This window comes from Saccopteryx leptura, chromosome 3 (assembly GCF_036850995.1).
Source record: "Saccopteryx leptura isolate mSacLep1 chromosome 3, mSacLep1_pri_phased_curated, whole genome shotgun sequence".
NCBI classification, from domain to species: domain Eukaryota; kingdom Metazoa; phylum Chordata; class Mammalia; order Chiroptera; family Emballonuridae; genus Saccopteryx; species Saccopteryx leptura.
The window spans coordinates 107,287,421-107,310,347 of NC_089505.1; the positions used below are offsets into that span (position 1 = coordinate 107,287,421).

The following is a 22,927-nucleotide window of genomic DNA, read 5'->3' on the forward strand; positions in this document are numbered from 1 at the left end:
GATACCCGGGGACTGGGCTGCGGCGGTTAGTCCTCTCCCGGCCGCCGTCGCCTCCGACATATTGCCCGCAGGAGCTGCGGCGGCGAAGCGGAGAGCGCCGGGGGGAGGAGATGGGTAAGCAGATCGGGTCCGGCTCGGCCCGGGGACGGGCGGGCGCGGGGACTGGGATAGCCAAGCTGCTAATTGCTCCCACAAGGGGACAGGATCCCGGAGAGGCGCGGGGGAGGGGATTCGGCTGCAGGGGGACCCCGCCCACTCCTGTCGTTTTGTGGGGTGGGGCCTTTGTTGTGGGGGCGGGACTTCTAAGTGAAGGGGGCTTGTGGAGAATTGGGTTTAGGTGAGGACCCGGTTAGGCGTGGGAGCGAGGCTTGGCGGGGGCGTGGCCTTAGTGCTAGGGGCGGAGCCTGTGGGCTGTAGGTACTGGTGCAGGGGCGTTCGCGTAGGTGCTTTATGCTGGGAGTAGTGGGACGAGAAGGGATCCCATTCTGGAGCGGGGCTTCTGGGCAGACTGAGCTTTTATTGGCTTGTGGGCGGGTTTTCTGGGCTGACAATTGTGTGTAGGCGGGACTTCTGGGCTGAGGGTGCTTGTGTGGGTGCAGAGCTTCTAAAGAGAGGAGAGGGGTGTGGTCAGACTTTTGGTGCTTGTATGGGATTTTCTAAGCCAAGTTTAGTAGTGTATGGACAGCTTCTGGGCTGGGGGCTTGTTGGGTGCGGAGTTCCTGGACAAGTGCTTTGTGGAAACTTGAGGGAAAAGCTTCCAAACTGAGGAACTAGGGCCAAAGAGTGTATGTTATGTAGGCTGCTGTGTTGCCCTGAAGGGGTATGAACAGTGCTACAACCTTGACTAGAACTGGGATGGTGCTTATAAACAGAATGGCACCTGGGATCTTGAGCTAGACTGCAAAGGCTAGAGAAATAGATTTGTAGGTCCAAGTTTTGGGTCCACAACCACACAGTTCTCCAAAGCCCATATCCTTGACCCTGTGCTCAGGCCGTGGGTCCTGACCATAAGACACTGGGATGCCCCTTTACCATCCTGAGCTGGATCTCGGGCCCTGAAGGAAAAGGCTGTAAGAGTGCCCAGAATTGTACGCCTACAGAAACTGTGTAGTATTGGAAAGGGGTAGTGTGCACCAGCACTAAGAGCACAGGACCCAGACCCCCAAACTATCTGTGACACAGTGTAAACTCAGTTTTCTCATCTGTTGAAAACCTACCTTGCTGGTTTCACTCACTCATCAACATATACTTACTGGGCATTTACTTAATGCAGGTCACTGTGGTAGGGGGAGGGGATACATCAGAAAAAGATAAGTATGGTGACCTCACTGACGTTCCATACTAGTGAGTAAGACGGACAATAAGTATGTTAACCAATTAATAAAATAAATTCCAAGAGTGAATTGCTGTGGGGGGGGGGGGGAGGAGAATTACGGCAGCAGATACTTCATAAATGGCAATCAGGGAAGGGCTCTCCAGACAGAGCGTACAGCAAGTACAAAAGGTAGGAACAACTTTGGTTTGCTTAAGGAGAAAAAGGCAGGATAGCTGAAGCATAGAGGCGAGACTGAGAATGGTAGATAAGGTTGAAGAGGTAGGCAGGGGCCAGATCATAGGTCTCTGTGACAGAATGGTAAAGTGAAACTCGAGGTAACTGGCAGCCAGTAGTATTGCAGTTATCCCTGATACCAGCCCTCTGGTTTGAAGATCTACCTTATGTTGAGCCCCACAGGAGGACGAAGAGGTCCCAATAGGACATCCTACTGTCGTAATCCACTCTGTGAGCCAGGATCCTCAGGGGGCTCTGTTGGGGGCCACACTTCCAGTGCATCAGTCACCAGTGTTCGATCCCGCACCAGGTAAACCACCTTTCTGACTCTTGTCCCTCACTGTGGGCTCACAGGGGCAGTATGGACGAGCTGTCCCTGACTGGACTCTGAAATGATATAACCCAAAATGCCAGGTGGGGGCTCAGAAGGCTGTGAGCAGAAGAAAATATTTAGAGAGTAGTCATTTGGACAGCTGCAGAGGGACATAGTATAATAAGCCCAAAGGCCTGGATTCTATATAGTTATAAGGTCTGCTGCTGATTTGTTGGTGGCTTAAACAAGTTATCTCCCTCTTTGAGCCTCCCTTTTCCTCATCTGTGAAATGGACCTAATAATTTTTTCCTGCCTGGGGAATGTTGGGAAGCCGAAACAAGATTAGGGATAGGAAAAGGCCTGTCAATTACTTGTCTGAAATGCAGGATAAGGACTGTGTTCTTGCTGTGAACTGCTTTTCTGAGCTTACCCCATAATCCTGTGCCCCAGGAGCCCTTCTTAGTTGGGGTTCTCAGATTGGTTCCTCATGTCTTCCCTTCCTACCCTCAGGAGCAGTTCTGGGACGGGCCTCTCCAGTCCCCCACTGGCCACCCAGACGGTCGTGCCCCTACAGCACTGCAAGATCCCCGAGCTGCCAGTCCAGGCCAGCATTCTGTTTGAGCTGCAGCTCTTCTTCTGCCAGCTCATAGCCCTCTTCGTTCACTACATCAACATCTACAAGACAGTGTGGTGGTACCCACCTTCCCATCCGCCCTCCCACACCTCCCTGGTAGGTGCTCAGCTAGGACCAGCCGTGTGTGTGTGTGTGTGTGTGTGTGTGTGTGTGTGTGTGTGTGGTGTTTGGTTTCAGTTTAGCATAGCTTACCTAGCACCCTGTATGCTTGGCCTCATGCTGGGCAAGGGAGATGTAGAAGGAACAGGAAACTGGTGACTCTTGAATACTCACCCCTAATGTGCTCAGCACCACACTAGGCATTTGTAAGGGTAGCAGAGATGAGTCTGACAGATTTTGCTAAAGGAGCACAGTCTTAAGTCCTGTGGGGCAGATGAAACAGGCATACGTGAGTGTTTTAAGGAGTGGGAAGATCTCTGCAGAGAGGTTCAGGGACAGGGGCAAGGGTGATCAGAACAAGAGGGCTCACACACCACTCTCTTATCTCCAGGGACGTTCCCACTTCCCTCTGGGTCCTGTTCTACTCCTCTAGGTAATTTCCTGTCCTGACTCAGCTGGAGGCCTATGAAGGTCAGAGAGTGGGGATAGTCCCTATGGAAAGGACTGGGCAGGGGGAGGTGGGTATGAGAATAGCTTGTATGTGGGCAGGAGGCCCACATGACCCCCAGCCTCTGCCCCTGACAGAATTTCCACCTGATTGACTTCAACTTGCTAATGGTGACCACCATCGTTCTGGGCCGCCGCTTCATTGGGTCCGTCGTGAAGGAGGTGATTGGGTCCTAGAGGCTGGGGACTTTGGGACTTCCTTTCCCCTGAGGGTGCCAAGGAGACATATGGAGCCCTTCAACCCTGAGGCATTTCCTTGGGGCTCCCTTTGGACTTGGTTGAAGAACATTACTCACATCACTTCGACTGCTGGAGTTCACTGGGTGTTGAGAAGGACTCACTGTGCCAGGTCCTGCCTAGCCTGCTGCCCCATGTTTCCCTGGGTGGGATCACAGGCTGTTGGGAGGGATTTGGGGGCAGGCCCTGTGACCTTCATCCAAGGCCCATCCCATCCTATCTCGCCCTGACCCAGGCTTCTCAGAGGGGGAAGGTCTCCCTCTTTCGCTCCATCCTGCTGTTCCTCACCCGCTTCACCGTTCTCACGGCAACAGGCTGGAGTCTGTGCCGCTCCCTCATCCACCTCTTCAGGACCTACTCATTCCTGAACCTCCTGTTCCTCTGCTATCCGTGAGTACCCCTTACTTCCCCCCTCACTGCCCGTCCCCTGGCTCCCAGCCTCCCAGCCTTTGTCCTGAGTGTGGCTGGGCCACCAGGCCCCGCACCTGGAAGATTCACAGGCAGAGCAGCAGCAGTGCCCCCCACGTTGCCTGACTATATCCCTGAGATAAGAGGGATCAGCCTTCTTTCGCAGGCACAGGAACAGAGACGGCATAATTTGCCCAAGGTGCCACCTAGAGGGAGGTCAGAATGAGACTCAGATCTGAGTGTAAACCCCTAAGGAAGGTTCCTGAGGAAAAGTGCACAGGCTTTGTCTCCCATCTCTTTCTCTCTCTCTCTCTTTTCGGTTCTCTCTCTTTCTGTCCTTGTGTCTGTCAGAGTTTATATAAGCTCTTTGTACCTCCCGCAGGTCTGTGTGCATGCAGGCACCTGTGTGTATTCATGTTTTCTGTGGGTGTTTTTTATGCATGAAACACACGTGTGTGTGTTACCTGCACATGCATGTGTATATGTTTTGTCTTTGTGTCTGTTTTGGTCACTCACTCGTTTCCTCTTGCTAGAACCCAGATTGTTGAGGATGGAGAGATAGTGTCGGAAAGAAGCCCAGGACTGCCCCCTTTCTGGCCTAGAATTGCGGAGGGCTTTGCAGGGTATCCACTCTGGCTGTTCGTGGGGCAAGCTCTTGGCTGCCCGGGCTTTAACAGTTATTTCTCAACCCCTGAGCTTTCTGGTTTATGAGCTTCCCCAGGTCGGACCAGTCCTGTTCCCTAGGAATCTCAGAGCTGGACCCTCCTCCCTCTCTACCCCACTTAACCAAAAAGGCACTGTCATGGGAGGAGTCCCATCACTGTCGCTTCACTTATATCTAATGTATAATTAGATGAGTGACACATGTCATATAAGAACATTAAACTTTATAGAAACTTTTAATGAAATGTCCACATAATCTTAGTCTCCCAGAAAACCATTATTAACAACATATCCTTCCATATTTTGGGGGGGCAAGAACACATATATTTTTTTAGAAACAAAAATGAGATTATACTATACATGATGTACAATTTATTACAGTTTTTACATAATCATATAACTTGGATATTTTTCCATGGCAATGCATATGGATCTGCCTTTTTCTGTTTTTAAGCAAGAGAAAGAAAGAGATTGGGGGAGGTACAGAAGAAAGACAGGAAGGGAAAGAGATGAGAAGCACCAACTCATAGTTATGGCACCTTAGTTCACTGATTGCTTTCTTATATGTGCCTTGCCAGCCGAGCCAGTGACCCCTTGCTCAAGCCAGCCACCTTGAACTCAAACCAACAACCTTGGGCTTCAAGGCAGTGACCTTTGAGCTCAATCCAGTGACCATGGGATCATGTCTCTGATCCCATGCTCAAGCCGGTGACCCGCGCTCAAGCTGGTGAGCCTGCACCCAAGCCAGATGAACGCATACTCAAGCTGGCGACCTCGGGGTTTTGAACCTGGGTCCTCAGTGTCCCAGGTGGATGCTCTATCCACTGCTCCACCGCCTGGTCAGGCTTGCCTCACTTTTTATAATGGTCTCATTGTATTCCATTGTATAGATTTTTTTTAAGACTATTCATTTTATCTTTTTTTTTTTTTTCTGAAGTTGGAAACAGGGAGGCAGTCAGACAGACTCCCGCATGCGCCCGACCGGGATCCACCCAACATGCCCACCAGGGAGCAATGCTCTATTGCAACCAGAGCCATTCTAGCGCCTAAGGCAGAGGCCACAGAGCCTTCCTCAGCGCCCGGGCCAACTTTGCTCCAACGGAGCCCTGGCTGCGGGAGGGGAAGAGAGAGACAGAGAGGAAGGAGAGGGGGAGGGGTGGAGAAGCAGATGGGCACTTCTCCTGTGTGCCCTGGACGGGAATCGAACCTGGGACTCCTGCACGCCAGGCTGACACTCTACCACTGAGCCAACCGGCCAGGGCCCAAGCCTATTCATTTTAGAGAGGAGAGAGAGAAGCTAGGAAGAGCAGGAAGCATCAACTCCCATATGTGCCTTGATCAGGCAAGCCAGGGATTTGAACCAGCGACCTCAGTGTTCCACATTGATGCTTTATCCACTGCACCACCACAGGTCAGGCTCCATTGTATAGATTTTTTTAAATAGATTTTAAAAAGTTTTTTTACTTGTTAATTTTAGAAAGAGAGGAAGAGAGAGAGAGAGAGAGAGAAACATCAAGTTCTTGTTCTACTTCATCCATGCATTCATTGGTTGACTTTCCTATATATGTATCCTGACCGGGGATCGAACCCACAGCCTTGGCATATATATGAAGATGATGCTGTAACCAACTGAGCTACCTAGCCAGAGCCACCTAGCCAGGATTACATAGTATAGGGTTTTTTGTTTGTTTGTTTTTGTTTTTTTACAGAGACAAAGTCAAAGACAGGGATAGATAGGGACAGACAGGAACAGAGAGAGATGAGAAGCATCAATCATCAGTTTTTCGTTGTGGCACTTTAGTTGTTCATTGATTGCTTTCTCATATGTGCCTTGACCGCGGGCCTTCAGCAGAGCAAGTAACCCCTTGCTCGAGCCAGCGACCTTGGGTCCAAGCTGGTGAGCTTTGCTCAAACCAGATGAGCCCGCGCTCAAGCTGGCGACCTCGGGGTCTCAAACCTGGGTCCTCCGCATCCCAGTCCAACGCTGTATCCATTGCGCCACCACCTGGTCAGGCCACAGTATAGGTTTTTGAAAACAATCTGTTTTGTCTTCAATTGGTAGATTTTTGAGTTGTTCTTAGCTTCTCCCTACTTAAAACAATGAGGGAGAGGCCCTGACCGGTTGGCTCAGTGGTAGAGCGTCGGCCTGGCATGTGGAGGTCCCAGGTTTGATTCTCGGCCAGGGCACACAGGAGAAGCGCACATCTGCTTCTCTACCCTTCCCCCTCTCCTTCCTCTCTATCTCTCTCTTCCCCTCCCACAGCCAGGGCTCCATTGGAGCAAAGTTGGCCCGGGCGCTGAGGATGGCTCTGTGGCCTCTGCCTCAGGTGCTAGAATGGCTCTGGTTGCGGCAGAGCGACACCCCAGATGGGCAGAGCATCGCCCCCTGGTGGGCATGCCGGGTGGATCCCAGTCAGGCGCATGCGGGAGTCTCTGACTGCCTCCCCATTTCCAGCTTCAGAAAATACAAAAAGGAAAAACAAAAACAAAAACAAAAAAAAACGAGGGAGAGAGTCTGACCTGCAGTGGCACAATGGATTAAGCATCAATTTGGAATGCTGAGGTCACCATTTCAAAACCCTGGGCTTGCCCAGTCCAAGGCACGTACGAGAAGTAATTACCACCAAGTTGAAACTTCCTGCTCCTCTCCCCCTCTTCTCTATCTCTTTCTGCTCTCTCCAAAATCAATCTTCAAAATAAAATGAGGCAGGAATATTCTTTTACATACATTTTTGCACACATGTCCAATAGTTTTGTACAGCAGATTCCCAGAAGTAGAATTACTGCACCAAAAGTTATATCTACTTACACTTTTAATAGATATTAGCAAATAGCTCTCCAAAATTTACTCTATTGATTAAAATTGCCAATAGTCACCTTAATTTGACCTTTTCTGGTTATTCTCTGGTGAGTCCATTGTCCTAGGATACAGACATCATCTAATGTTCATATTTTGCTATATATTTTTTTTAATTTTAAAATTTTTATGAACATAATACATGTACCTCATAAAAAATTAAGTCTAGTAGGCTAAAAGTTTATAATGATAAACAGCCTATAACTCCACCCACCAGAGTTTTAGTCCCACTTCTCAAAAGCAGTCTCTGTCGCTGTTTCTGGTTTTAAGTGTTTTCCAGGCTACCTCCATAATTCTAGAATTCTTTTATACCTTTATTCCTTTAAAATTTTTATTGATTTTAGAGTTGGGAAAATGGACTTACACAGTTAAAATTCAACAGGTATAAAAGAGTATGAATGAAAAAAATCTCCCCTGACTCCTGTTTCCTAGCTCTCCATTTCCCCATCCCAGAGATAGCCACCTATGTTTCTGGTTTCTTGTGTATCCTGGAAATAAACGTTCTTTGCACCACAAGCATACTGCACACGCATATATGCACATCCATTCAGGTGCACATGCAATGACAGATAAAAGATTTAGTACACCCTTTCATTCCTACTGGTTCCAGTGTTTGATAACTATTTCTAGTTTTCTATTGGTTATCTTTTTCAATATTATGAATATGCCTGTATTTTTTATTCCATCAACAGCAGTCAGTATCTTAGTCCCTTTTATGGAAGAGGAAACTATTAGGAGCCCTGCCAAACCACTTTTTCTCCTCTCTTCCTCCTCTCACTTCCTGGCAACTAAACTCTTATATTGTCCAGCTTGACATTCACCCTCTTGTATATAAACACATTTAAGTCTTTCATTCTTTGTCTAAGGCTAATTCTAAAAATTAAAAACAAGTAAATAGCCTGGATGTTAGGAATGTAAACATAAAAATATCATTCAGTGTAGGACCAAGTAGTATTCATAGATGACATTCCTTCTCTGTAGTTACTGGGCCTCTTAAAAAAAAGAATGTTCTTGTGTCAAGGTCAAATGATTTCTCTTTTCTTACATCCCATCAATTAATTAAAGTCATGTCATATTTTAGTTTGCTTCATATTTAGATTATAACTATCTTTTTTTTTTAATTAAAAAAAAATTTTTTTTACAAGGACAGAGAGTGAGTCAGAGAGAGGGATAGACAGGGACAGACAGGAATGGAGAGAGATGAGAAGCATCAATCATCAGTTTTTCGTTGCGACACCTTAGTTGTTCATTGATTGCTTTCTCATATGTGCCATGACCGCGGGCCTTCAGCAGACTGAGTAACCCCCCGCTCAAGCCAGTGACCTTGGGTCCATGCTAGTGAGCTTTTTTGCTCAAACCAGATGAGCCCACGCTCAAGCTGGCGACCTCGGGGTCTCGAACCTGGGTCCTTCCGCATCCCAGTCTGACGCTCTATCCACTGCGCCACCGCCTGGTCAGGCAGATTATAACTATCTTATACAAGTTTTTATTCCTCTTGGAGTTTCTAATTGCCTTTCTTTTTTCCTGTTGACCAAAGAATGATGGGCCTTCAACATATCCTCAAGTTTATCCAGCTCTCAATCATGCTACCTGTGGCCTGGAATTTATTTTTCCCCCCAAAGACATCCCTCCCGGAGCCCTCCATCCTCCTGCTCCATTCTGGAGGTTGCTTTTTAGGCCTGCTGAACAGCTCTCAGCCTGGGACTTCCCTACACTGCCCTCCTGGGTTGGATCCACTGTTTCCTGGATCCCATGTCTTCCTCTTTCTTGGTTTTCTCCCTTATTTTGCTGGAGTGCATTATCAGGTAATTTTCTTAACAGTTGGTACGTGGGAGTTATATGCATTCTGAGTCCTTGCATGTCTAAAAATGTCTTTATTCTGCCCTCATACTTGATTGATTATTTGGCTGAATGTAGATTTCTAAATTCATACTCATTCTCAGAATTTTGAAGATATTGATCCACTGTCTGTAGCCTCCCATGTATACAAAGAGAAAACTGATGCCAGTTTGATTCCAGTTACTTTATAGATGACTTGCTTTTTTCTTTCTGAAGGCTTTTAGGGATAGTCTGTTTATTTTTTGATTGTTTGAAAGTTCACAAGAATTGTGTCTGATGTGGAACTTGTCTCAATCATCTAATAAGAATTCTAGGACTTTTTAACCAGATGGTATAGGTATTCAGTTCAAGGAAATTTTCTTCTATTATTTTTTTTGATGATATCTTTCCTTCCATGTTTTCTGTTTGTTCTCTCTGGGATTTCTGTTCATCAGATAGTAGACCTCATAGATGGGTCATCTGTTCCTCTTATATTTTCTCTCATATATTTCTCATCATTCTCCCTCTGCCTCCCTTCAGCCTCTCTTTCTATGTCTGTTTCTCTTTTTTTACTTTGTCTTAGGGAGATTTTGTCACCTTTATCTTTCCAGCTCTTTTGAGATTTTTTTTCAGCAATCATATTTTTCATCTTTAAGGCCTCTTTCTTATTTTCTTATTTTTTTTTAAGTTTTTATTTATTGATTTATTGAGAGAGGAAAGGAAGGAGGAAGAGAGAGAGAGAGACAGGAACATCAGTCTGTTCCTGTATGTGCCCTGACTGGGAATCAAACCGCCAACCTTTGTGCTTCAGGATGATTCTCCAACCAATGGAGCTATCTGGCCAGGGCATCTAATTTTCTGATTATTCTTTTTCATAGCATTCTGTTTTTAAAATCTCTTATGTCGGCCCTGGCTGGTTGGCTCAGCAGTAGAGCGTCGGCCTGGCGTGCGGGGGACCCGGGTTCGATTCCCGGCCAGGGCACATAGGAGAAGCACCCATTTGCTTCTCCACCCCCCACCCCCTCCTTCCTCTCTGTCTCTCTCTTCCTCTCCCGCAGCCGGGGCTCCATTGGAGCAAAGATGGCCCAGGTGCTGGGGATGGCTCCTTGGCCTCTGCCCCAGGCGCTAGAGTGGCTCTGGTAGTGGCAGAGCGACGCCCCCGGAGGGGCAGAGCATCGCCCCCTGGTGGGCAGAGTGTCGCCCCTGGTGGGCGTGCTGGGTGGATCCTGGTCGGGCGCATGCGGGAGTCTGTCTGACTGTCTCTCCCCGTTTCCAGCTTCAGAAAAATACAAAAAAAAAAAAAAAATAAATAAATAAATAAATAAATAAATAAAAATAAAATCTCTTATGTCCCTTCAATATTGTCTTTCCACCTGGGTCAATTTTTCTGTTTCATGCTGCTAGTTTTCTAAAGACAGTTGGCCTCTTTGCTTGTCTATTTATATTTAAGAATGAAGAACCTAGTATCTTGGGGTATATTTTCTCTTCCTCTGCTATTGTATACAAAAATAGGAGATTTGCCTGGAGTTTGGGGAGATGGGCAGGGCACACTGATGCAATCTTTGCTCTAGGGTGATTGAAGGAGTTACTAGTTGTCAGCTGTGGGCCCTCCTAGGCTAGAAAAAGGGGGATAGGTGTTACTCTAGGATTCCCAAATTGGAGACCTCAGTTCTCAGACACCTTGTTCAATTTCTATGGAGAAAAAAATCCTTCAAGGTGTGTTGTGTGAAGTGTGTAAGAGAATAAAGGGACTGATTCTTATACATAAATACAGATCTTTGTTTAATTCCATTTGTTCAGCCCTGCTTTTCACTTCTACCTTCTATCAAATGTGCCTACTTCAAGTCAGAGACTCTCTTGGGTGACTAGGCAGATAAGCTTCTACCCCCAGTGCAGCCCTGTCATGGCATATAGACCTGTGCCACCCAGTTTAGTAGTTTGTAGCCACCTGTTGTTACTGAACATTTGAAATAGACTAGTTTGAATTGAGATGTGCTATAAGTGTAAAATATATACCGGATTCTGAAGACTTAGTACAAAAAAAAAGAAAGTAAAACACATCATTCATAAATAATGATTCTGTTTTGTAGTGATTGTATTCTGTATATATTGTTATGTAAGATAAAGTATTAAAATTAATTTTATCGCCTGACCTGTGGTGGTGCAGTGGATAAAGCGTCGACCTGGAAATGCTGAGGTCGCCGGTTCGAAACCCTGGGCTTGCCTGGTCAAGGCACATATGGAAGTTGATGCTTCCAGCTCCTCCCCCCTTCTCTCTCTCTGTTTCTCTCTCTCCCTCTCTCTATCCTCTGTAAAAATGAATAAATAAATTTTTTTTTTCATTTTTTTTTTCTTTCTTCTGAAGCTGGAAACGGGGAGAGACAGACAGACTCCCGCATGCGCCCGACCGGGATCCACCCGGCACGCCCACCAGGGGGCGATGCTCTGCCCCTCCGGGGCGTCGCTCTGCCACGATCAGAGCCACTCCAGCGCCCGGGGCAGAGGCCAAGGAGCCATCCCCAGCGCCCGGGCCATCTTTGCTCCAATGGAGCCTTGGCTGTGGGAGGGGAAGAGAGAGACAGAGAGGAAGGAGGGGAGGAGGGTGGAGAAGCAAATGGGCGCTTCTTCTGTGTGCCCTGGCCGGGAATCGAACCGGGTCCCCCGCACGCCAGGCCGACGCTCTACCACTGAGCCAACCGGCCAGGGCCAATAAATAAAATTTTTTTTAAATTAATTTTATCTATTTTTTTATGTGGCTCTTAGGAAATTTTAAATTGCATGTGTGACTCATACTTCCATTAGACAGCGCTGCTCTAGAGGTCTGATGCCTTCCTTCTGCATCTGTCAACATGTGTCTGTCTACTTTTCAAATTTGTCAAACTCAATTGTGTACCAATAACCCCCCTCCCATTCTTTTTGTGGATATGGATTTATTTCCTGCCGTCGTGTCTTGAATGGAGAGGATGGGAGGGATTCTGCCATCTTGCATGTGACCTAATTTGTGACCTGTCAGAGCAGTCACTTGCTGTTTCCACATCATTTGATTGACTCTGCAGTTCTTCTTAGAGGCAAAGCCAGAGAGATTTTTAAGTACTTGCCCTTAAGTTTGAGTCTGAATCCCTTTTATGTTTGTATAGGTACCCCACCCCTTCATTCCCACAGGGTATCCTGAAGAGTGTTTTGGGAGTCCTGTTTCAGTCTTCTTTCCTGTCCCATGGAATCACTGGCCTATTTCTTTTCTTTTTTTGGGGGGGGGGGTGTATTTTTCTGAAGTTGGAAACGGGGAGGCAGTCAGACAGACTCCCGCATGCACCCGACTGGGATCCACCCGGCATGCCCACCGGGGGCAATGCTCTGCCCCTCTGGGGCGTCACTCTGTTGCAACTAGAGCCATTCTAGCACCTGAGGCAGAGGCCACGGAGCCGTCCCCAGCACCCGGGCTAACTCTGCTCCAGTGGAGCCTCAGCTGTGGGAGGGGAAGAGAGAGACAGAGAGGAAGGAGAGGAGGAGGGGTGGAGAAGCAGATGGGCGCTTCTCTTGTGTGCCCCGGCCAAGAATCGAACCTGGGATCCCCGCACGCCAGGCCGACGCTCTACCACGGAGCCAACCGGCCAAGGCCACCTATTTCTTTTCTAAACAAAATTGTATTGATATAATCTGAGCCAGGCACCATGCTGGAGGTTACTGCAAAGATTAAGAAAGTATTCATCAAAACACTAGCATTAGCCTGACCAGGCGGTGGCACAGTGGATAGAGTGTCAGACTGGGATGCGGAAGACCCAGGTTCGAGACCCCGAGGTCACCAGCTTGAGCATGGGCTCATCTGGTTTGAGCAAAAATTCACCAGCTTGGACCCAAGGTCGCTGGCTCAAGCAAGGGGTTACTCGGTCTGCTGAAGGCCCGCGGTCAAGGCACATATGAGGGAGCAATCAATGAACAACTAAGGTGTTGCAGTGCGCAACGAGAAACTAATGATTGATGCTTCTCATCTCTCCGTTCCTGTCTGTCCCTGTCTTTCCCTCACTCTCTCTCTCTCTGTCTCTGTAAAACAACAACAACAACAAAAACACTAACATTCCTGGCTGTGCATAGAGAATCGATTCAAGCTGTGTAACTTAAGGCAAATTAAATAAACTGAGGCTCATAGAGGTTAAGTAATTAGCCATAAATAGCAGCATTAGTAAGTGGCAGAGCTAGGATTTTAATCCTGGCCTATTTGTCCACAAAGGTTGTGCTCTCAACCAAATTCTCTAAGTTATCTTACTTAACCTTACCCCAGGGAGAACGGTAGCATCCCCATTTTATAGAACAGAAAACAATAACCCAAAGAGTCAGATTGCCCAAGGACACTCGTATTTCCCTTCTTGGAACCTCAGAAAACAAGAAAAGAGGAAATTACTGTTGATAAGAAGATGTAGCATTCTCATTGACCCTAACTTCTGGGGGCAGCCCGGGGACCCTTCTGGGTCTTTCTGTGTCTGAGGAGCTGGGGAAAGGGAGAGGCCCCAGGAAAGAGTACCTCCTATGACGTTCCAAGTACTGTGCTGGATCCTTACCCAGTTTATAATTATCTACCCTTCTGGGCTATGGGTTCGCCTAGTTTTCTCCTCAAATGATATTAGCCAATTACTCAAAACACCCCTTGACTAATTAGCCCCAGCCCTAACCTAAGGGTACCACTCAAAGGAACAGATTTATACTATCCAAGGGTCCATGTCGGTATGTGTCATGTAATAGGCACATACTGTTCCTGCACAGAAGAGTTGCCTCTAACATAGGTACTCATAATAACTTACACCTCTCTTTTGTGGTGCATGTACATTTTAAATTAATTACTTGTAGCATTTGTTGACTATCTGTCCTGATCTTTGGTACCAGACTGTTCTGAGTTTGAATACCAGCTCTATTGCTTCCTCATTAATTGTGTAATCTGTGGGAGTCCGCTTCACCTCCCTGAGCCACAGCTTCTTCGGCTGCAAAGGGCACAAAATAGCAGTATCTAATGCACAGTGAGTGTCCTTAGAAGGGAAAAAGAGAGAATGCACATAAAGGACTTAGCACAGTGTCTGGAACACAGGTTGTACCCAGTCACTGTGGGCTGTTACGATTACTGTTAGTCAAGGACTCATCTCTTGCTCCCTGCTGTGTCCCTGACGCTCAGCACACACTCAGTGCTAATACTTGAGTTGAATAACTGACTGTTGGATGGGAGAATGGATGGGTAGAAGGATGAGTACATTCTTCCCTCAAAACTGCCAGGAGAGTGAAGGCAAGGGAAGAAGGTATCCCTTAGATGCTAAGGGTTGGGATCATGACCCATGGGCAGGCCTGCCCTCACCACTGTCTTCCCCAGCAGGTTTGGGATGTACATTCCGTTCCTGCAGCTGAACTGTGACCTCCGCAAAACAAATCTCTTCAGCCACATGTCTTCCGTGGGTCCCCGGGAGGCTGTCAGTGGTCTAGCGAGGAGCCGGGACTACCTGCTGACTCTTCGGGAGTCATGGAAGCAGCACACCCGGCAGCTGTATGGCCCAGACGCCATGCCCACCCATGCCTGCTGCCTGTCGCCCAGCCTTATCCGCAGTGAGGTGGAATTCCTCAAGATGGACTTCAACTGGCGCATGAAGGAAGTGCTCGTCAGCTCCATGCTGAGTGCCTATTATGTGGCCTTTGTGCCTGTCTGGTTTGTGAAGGTGGGTAGCTCAACCTGGGGACAGAAAGGGCCCATGGGAAGGGCCTGCTGCAGGGCTTTACCCTGTTGCCCGCCCCCCAGGAGAACGGCTTGCATGAAGCACTACTGGTTTTTATGAGATTCGGTATGTTCTCTCAAGGGCTAGAGTGACTACCACCTCATGTTAGAGTGGGGAAAACAACGTTCATTGAAAGGAAGTGGCCTGCACAGGGTCACCCAGCCAATGAGGAGGAGATGGCATTGTTCAAAATACTTGATAACAAAGAACAGTGACATATTTATTTCTCTTTTTTTCCAAATTAGAAAGTTTATTTAGAAAGTTACAAAGGTAGTAGAAGTGAGCCAGTGGGCTGCTTGGGCTCTAGAAACAAGTCACAGAAGCAAAAGAAGGGCCCTTGGAGCTTAGGAGGAGAGGAAGGCAAAGGCAGCATGCCTGCGGGGAGGGGCAAGGGCTGGCCCGCTCCCGGGAGGGAGGGCACAGGTAAGTTCTACTTCACTTCGGCTGTTTAGGCACAGCGTGTCACAGTGTCCTGCTTTATCGGTAAATAGGAAAGCCAGGACTCACCCAAATCTGAGGGAATGCAAAAGCCTGTGCTCTTTAGCTTGTGTGGTGTCCTAGAAAGGTATCTCTCCAACTGACCATAGGAGTTGAATGGACTATACTGAATAATATGATATTGAGAGGACTTCAATTCTGTTGAGCAGCTACAATGTGCTAGAGCTTTCCTGAGGATTGTCCTCCAAATACCTCTCAGAGGTTTGGTGGTACCTTATACTCATTTAACAGATGAGGAAACTAGAGTCCAGAGCAGTGAAATGACTTGGCCGGGGTCACACAGTCAATAAGCAGCAGTGTCAAGATTTGAACTCATGTCTATTGGACTCCTGTGCTTGGACCCCAGAGCTGTGCTCTGGCTCAGAGTGGTGGGCTGTGGGAGCAGTTTTGCTTTGTAGAAAACTAAGTAGTGGGCACAGGTTCTAAGCCCATGATTAAACCTTCTTCATTAGGTATTAGATTCTTGGTTTTAAGTCACCCTGAGTTTTCTCCAGGGTTATCCTGATCTTCAAGGCAGATAGAATCAGGGAAAGGGGAAGGAGTGAGGCTATTCCATTATGGACATCCCAAGCCTTACCCACTGCTTTCTACCCCCAGAACACACACTACTATGACAAGCGCTGGTCCTGCGAGCTCTTCCTTCTGGTGTCCATCAGCACCTCAGTGATCCTCATGCAGCACCTGCTGCCTGCCAGCTACTGCGACCTGCTGCACAAGGCCGCTGCCCACCTGGGCTGCTGGCAGAAGGTGGACCCAGCGCTGTGCTCCAACGTGCTGCAGCACCCGTGAGTTGCCCTACCCTTAGAGAGTTGCCAACCCCAGCCCTCTTGGTCAGTGTCTGAAGTCATTCACCTCCTCTCTTGTCAATTCATTCATTTAGTCAGCAGTTTATTGATCATGTCTTATATGCTAGACCTTGTGGTCAGATTGGAGTATGGCAGGGCCCAAGACAGGTATGTTTCCTGTACTTAAGTAACTTGTAATATACTAGACATTGGAGAGGGACAGGTGCTAAATTCATAGACTCATTGCCATTATCATTCTCTGACTGTTGTTTATTCACTCATTGACTGATTTGCTTATGCATTCATTCATTACTTCACTCCCTCTATCCACTGCTTACTCATCCATGCAGTCATTAGGTCATCTGCTCTTGCAGCAGACATTTATTTCTACCTAATCTATACTAGGCCTAGTGCTATGTATTACACAGAGAAGCTTAGCTTTGGCGTATGAGCAGAGGAGAGCTATAGAGGGTTTTGAATAGTGGAGGTACTGATTCCAAGGCGTACCTTAGAAACATCAATCTGGAAACAAGATATGGTGTTGTGTTGGTTGATGACGAACCCTGGACAGGGAAGAAAAGACACAGGGAGGAAATGACTGAGACCAGATCCTGGAGGAGTTCACAGCCTGATAGGGGTGATAGCTGTTTACACAAATAGTCAGGATGAGTGGCATAAGAGAGACCCAGCTGCAGGGTGGCACTGTACCCGGAGCAGAGGCAAAAGTCACCCTGCTTGGGAACCCTGAAGGGCTGGGCTGTCCTCCCCTTAGCCTGGTTCTCTCTTGGTGCCTGGCATGTCTCCAGCCCTTCACCATCGGGCTTTTCACCCAGGTTATACTAATTTTCGTGCCTGTTTTACCACATTAGATTGGAAGCTTCTAAAGCTTGGGCCACTTCTATATCACATCTGGGTCTTAGGCCCAGCACAAGGCCTGACAGAGAAGAAGCCACTAGGACAGGTTTGTATAGGCAGGCCCAGCAGAAGCTGAGTCGCAGAGGGAGGCCACAGGGCCAAGCCTCCTGGTGTTGGCCTCTGTGCTGGTCCGGGTCCTTCTCAGTCTCTGTTCAGGGGGTCCAGGGAAGGGAATAGGCATTGCCAGATAGGCCAGAAGGGGACCCAGCTTAGCCTAGGTCTCTGAGGGAGGGAGGAGTAGAAAGATAGAACATAGTGGAATATGAGAATAAACCTGTCCATAGCTCGCCACAGTGTGCAGATAAGACCCAGGCTCTGTCACAGGCTTCGCAGCTGGTGAACTGAGTCCTGCCAGCCTTTTCTACCCCATCTCTTACCATGTCCCAGCGCACACCCTGCTCTAGCCAGGCCAGACCTCTTCGGGTCCTTAAACTGTATGCATTTGTGTTTCTGAGCTTTTGCGTGTGATACGTTTTGCCTACGACACTCTTTCCAACTCTCTTTTCCTGATTAATTCTTTAGCACTTGATTTCCTTCAGGACTTTCCTGACCATTCAAGTGCACCTCCCTTCTCCTCCCACAATCCCATAATGCCATGATCATTGCACCTAACACTGTCTGCTCTGTGTGCTCGGTGACTTGCCTGTCATTCCAGGACTAAAGCTCCCAGAGATCAGGACCTGATCTGTCAAGCACTCAGACATCCCCTCACTCCTGGCAGAGTGCCTGGCTCAGAACAGGTCCATAGCAAAATTTTTGTGGTGTTTTGAGTATATATATATACATTTTTTAAGGTAAAATTTGTATACAATGAAATGTATATATCTTAAAGATTATAGTTCTTTGATTTTTAATAAAGGGATATACACCCATGTAATCCACCTTCCATCAAATACAAAACATGTCCAGCCCCTCAGAAAGTTCCTCATGGCCCCTTCCCAGTGACCACCCCAACTACTGTCCTACTTTCTTTCACCATAGGTTAGTTGTCTGTTCTGCAACTTTATATAAATGAAACCTTGGGTCCAGCTTCTTTCATTCAGTCTATTGTCTGTGACGTTTGTCTGTGTTAATGCATATAACATAACTATTTTATAAATGAATGAATCAACAAGGCAGGAGCAGGAGCTTGAGTTTCTTGCAGACAGTGATTCTCAGCCCTCTAGCCCGGTACCCTTGGAGTTCCTGAGAGATGTTTCAGAACATTGGATAAAAGCTCACTGGTTCCACCACCCCATTCACACACTCACTGGGTCCTCTATGTGCCAGGCCTTGAAGGCCACAGAGATGAATTGGACACCATCCCTCTCCTTAAGGGCTCCCAGCCTAGTGAGGGGTACAGAAATAAGTGATGAGACATTGGGGAAAGGAGACCAGTCGTATGGGATTCAGAGAGAGTTAAAGTATACTGAACTCTGTGTGGAGCTGAAGAAGGCCTTATGGAGGATTCCAGGTTTTAAAAGATGACAGAGAGCTTGTCAGAAGGCTAAGGCATCAGGAAGAGCAGTCCTGTTGGTGGTAGCAACCCGTGCAGACGCATGAAGTAGTAAGGTATGCTGGAGGAACTGGAAACAGTTCTGCATGGCTTGAGCGAGAGCTATATGGTGGGAGGCATGGAAGGACCGCAGAGACCATGCCAAACAGGGGAATTGACCCCAAGAACACTGGACAGCCTTCAGGGGATTTTGAGCCGAAAATAGGTTCAGTTTGGTATTTTACAAACACTACTCAGGCATCTGTGTGATGAACCAATTGGAGGCTACAGGTGAGACCAAATGTAGAAAATGCACCTAGAGAGGGAAAAGGATTTTCTTGATAGTCCCTCAGACATTAATGTGAGCCCTAGACCTTGTGACTCCCAGTACGGTGAATATCTCATGATTCTTACCCCATTTTACAGAGGAGGCAACTGACTCTCAGAAAACGGAGGTTACTATGTCTAATTGGTAGAAATGGGAGCAGAGCCCTGGTGGTCTTTCCTCATGTCCAGTCTTCATGTCCTGCTTTGGTGGGTGCGCTGGGAGTAAAGGGCCTTGTTGGGCTGTGCCTCCAGGTGGACTGAAGAATGCATGTGGCCACAGGGCGTGCTGGTGAAGCATAGCAAGAACGTCTACAAAGCAGTGGGTCACTACAATGTGGCCATCCCCTCTGATGTCTCCCACTTCCGGTTCCACGTGAGTCTCCTCCCCTGGGAAGGAGGGGTGGGGCCTGATCTCGAAGGCAGGAAGGTGATTTCATTTCAAGAGAGAACTATTTTTAGTATTTCCCAAATCTAAAGGAGGACAATGCACACTGCACACATGCAGAACAAGGACAGCCATACCAGTGACCACTTCATATAACTACAGCTCACCTGGGAGCAGATCTTTGGAAACACTGGGTAGAGGTGGAAAAGATGATACAATAAAAGGAGGAGTTCTAGCTTGATCAGTGGTGATGCAGTGGCTAAAGCATCGACCTGAAATGCTGAGGTCGCTGGTTTGAAACCCTGGGCTTGCCTGTTCAAGGCACATACGAGAAGCAATTACTATGAGTTGATGCTTCCTGCTCCTCCTTACCTCCCCCCCCTTTCTAAAAATCAATAAATAAAATCTTTAAAAAAAAAAAAAAGGAGGGGTTCTTGGTGGAAATAATAACTGTCATCATTTCTATTATGTGTCAGACACTATAGTAAGGACTTCCTGTGCACCCGCCATCAGTCTTTACCAGAACCTGTGTATGGGAGAAATGTCAGGGCTCTCCCCATTTTTAGATACTAAAATCAGCTTAGAGAGTTTAAATTGTTCAAGGGTGCCTTCCTGGGAAACTTGGAAATTGATGGTAATAAAACTATGGAAAAAGGCCTGACCTGTGGTGGTGCAGTGGATAAAGCATCGACCTGGAAATGCTGAGGTCACTGGTTCGAAACCCTGGGCTTGCCTAGTCAAGGCACATATGGGAGTTGATGTTTCCTGCTCCTCCCCCCGTTCTCTCTCTCTTCTCTCTTTCTCTCTCCCTCTCTCTCCTTTCTAAAATGAATAAATAAAATTTAAAAAAAACTACAAAGGATCAACCAAATAAAAAGTTGATTCTTAATTAAAAAAAAAAAAAACTATGGAAAAAGTATGCTCAGAATTATCTAGGCTAGTGGTCTCTTTTTTATTTACTTATTTTGCTATCAAAATGTCCAATACAGTCATAGACTAAAGTTCAGTATCTAGGACCTCATGGCACTGCTGTATTTGAAAGGGTTGGCACGCTTTTACTTCCCACTCACCCCGCTGTAGTCCCTGAAGTAACTTCCTCGGAACCTGGGGCTCTGAGGAACGCAGTCTGCAAAATCATTGACCTGGGTGAACTCTTCATTTCACAGCAGAGAAACCTAAGGCCTGGGCAGGGAAGGGCCTTGCCCAAGGTCCCAGAGCCAGCCTGGCATGCTGGTCTCCTGGACTCCCGTTTCCTGCTACTTCTGCCATCCCGTAAACAGCTCTTGAGGTTTGGTCGGGTATCTTGGCTCCTACAGACTCTGGATCCCTAGACATTGATCACTCTTTTTTTTTTTAACATTTATTTATTTATTGTAGCAGAGACAGAGTCAGATAGGGACAGATAGACAGGAAGGGAGAGAGATGAGAAGCATCAATTCTTCGTTGCAGCTCCTTAGTTGTTCATTGATTGATTTCTCATATGTGCCTTGACCCAGGGGGCTACAGCAGACGGAGTGCCCCCTTGCTCGAGCCAGTGACCTTGTGCTCAAGCTGGTGAGCCTTGCTCAAACCAGATGAGCTCGCGCTCAAGCTGGTGACCTCAGGGTCTCGAACCTGGGTCCTCCACATCCCAGTCCAACGCTCTATCTACTGCGCCAACCGCTTGGTCAGGCTTGATCACTCTTTTGAACTGACCAGAAAATTTTTCTTGAGTCCCTACACTCTACCTTGCCCAGTAAACACCAGGTAAGAGTGAGGTGTTGCCATGTCTTCTTTTTTTTTATTTTATTTTTTTTTATTCATTTTAGAGAGGAGGGGGGGAGATAGAGAGAGAGAGAGAGAAGGGGGAGGAGCAGGAAGCATCAACTCCCATATATGCCTTGACCAGGCAAGCCAGGGATTTGAACCGGCAACCTCAGTGTTTCCAGGTTGACGCTTTATCTACTGAGCCACCACAGGTCAGGCTTGCCATGTCCTCTTGACATCGCTTAGCTGGCAATGCTACACGTGAAGTAGTGGGTGACTCAGGCCACAGAGTCTCTAATAACTTTTCATGCCTGTGTGATAAGATTTTAATTTGTTCAGGTCTTACAGTACCCAGGAGGATCACATATAAAAAGATGTTGATTTTAGACCAGAAAAAGTTTGAGAGAGCAAGTGAGACTTCTCAAGAAAAGCTTCCTAGAGAAGGTAGAAGGCGAACAGGATCTTAACTCACGTGGGAAGCGGTAGTCTTTTTTTTTTTTTTTTTCCGGAGACAGAGAGAGAGTCAGAGAGAGGGATAGACAGGGACAGACAGACAGGAACGGAGAGAGATGAGAAGCATCAGTCATTAGTTTTTCGTTGCGCATTGCGACACCTTAAGTTGTTCATTGATTGCTTTCTCATATGTGCCTTGACCGTGGGCCTTCAGCAGACCAAGTGACCCCTTTGCTCAAGCCAGCGACCTTGGGTCCAAGCTGGTGAGCTTCTGCTCAAACCAGCTGAGCCCGTGCTCAAGCTGGCGACCTCGAGGTCTCGAACCTGGGTCCTCGGCATCCCAGTCTGACTCTCTATCCACTGCGCCACCACCTGGTCAGGCGGAAGCGGTAGTCTTGACAGAAGGATCACCACAAACAAAGGCAGAGAGGTGGCCAAGTCCTTGCCCAACCCTCCAACGTCTTCCCACCCCAGTCCCAGCTGGGGACCCCTAGAGCTCACCCCCCTCGTCGGCCCATCCAGCCCATCCAAGAGGCAGGTTCCCGGAGCATACTTCCCAGTCCATGCCTACTCTTTCCTGGATAGTTCTTTTTCAGCAAACCCCTGCGGATCCTCAACATCCTCCTGCTGCTGGAGGGCGCCGTCATCGTCTACCAGCTGTACTCCTTAATGTCTTCTGAAAAGTGGCACCAGACCATCTCGCTGGCGCTCATCCTCTTCAGCAACTACTATGCCTTCTTCAAGCTGCTGCGGGACCGCCTGGTATTGGGCAAGGCCTACTCATACTCGGCCAGCCCCCAGAGGGACCTGGACCACCGGTTCTCCTGAGCCCCAGGGCAACCCCAGGCGGGCTATCCCTGGGAAGGGGCTGTTGGGGAGGGATGGGTGAGGGGCAAAAAAAATCCAAAACTGACAAAAAAATCCACCAGAGCTTTGTATTTTTGTTACATACTGTTTCTTTCTTTGATAATTGATATGATTATGAGGAAAAAAAGTCCTATTTTTATACTCCTAATAAGTCTGTGTCCTGTATTTTTTTCTCTCGCCTCTCAGAGTACAGAGGTGTGTGCCTTCTGGGTCCTGTGGGCTGGGCCTTCTCCAGTGGAGAGGAGGTGAGGCATTAGAGGTCACAGCAGCAGTGAGAACTGCTGAATGCTTGCTGTGTACAAGATGCTGCTCTATGTGCATGACATGCCTTGTCTTAATCCAGTTTTTATGACAACCATAGGAGCTGGGTGCTGTCACTCCTAGTTGATAGTTGAAGAACAAGCTCAGAGAGCTATAGTGATTGGCCCAAGGTAACACAAGGGCCACAAAACCCTCCAAAAGATGCTGCTGCTGTCCTAGCAGAATGTGATGTCCTGATTCAGCGTGCAGTCCCTGCAGCCCTGCTGTGTGCCAGGGATTGTGGTAGATGGTGAGGATGCTGACACAGAAACAAGTCTTACTACACTGGGATGGGTGTAACAGTTACAAGGTACACAGTAGCATAGGGGAAAGGATGTATAA

General features: G+C 47.7%; 1 protein-coding gene across 4 annotated transcripts; it reads left to right on the plus strand.

Moving 5' to 3' along the window:
• TMEM39B (transmembrane protein 39B) lies at positions 1–22,421 on the plus strand. Of its 4 annotated transcripts, XM_066372090.1 has the most exons (9): positions 1–114; positions 1,733–1,859; positions 2,373–2,592; positions 3,181–3,264; positions 3,575–3,729; positions 14,442–14,778; positions 15,931–16,118; positions 19,087–19,207; positions 22,004–22,421. In XM_066372090.1, the coding sequence occupies exons 1-9, from the start codon at positions 111–113 to the stop codon at positions 22,244–22,246; spliced, it is 1,479 nt and encodes a 492-aa protein (XP_066228187.1). In that variant the 5' UTR covers positions 1–110; the 3' UTR covers positions 22,247–22,421. The 4 variants fall into 4 exon arrangements, with proteins under 4 accessions (XP_066228187.1, XP_066228190.1, XP_066228188.1 ...); XM_066372091.1 differs by lacking the exons at positions 1–114; positions 1,733–1,859 and adding an exon at positions 2,987–3,066 and having other exon boundaries at positions 2,466–2,592; XM_066372092.1 differs by lacking the exons at positions 1–114; positions 1,733–1,859 and adding an exon at positions 2,987–3,028 and having other exon boundaries at positions 2,466–2,592.
• Positions 22,422–22,927: the final 506 nt, after the last annotated feature.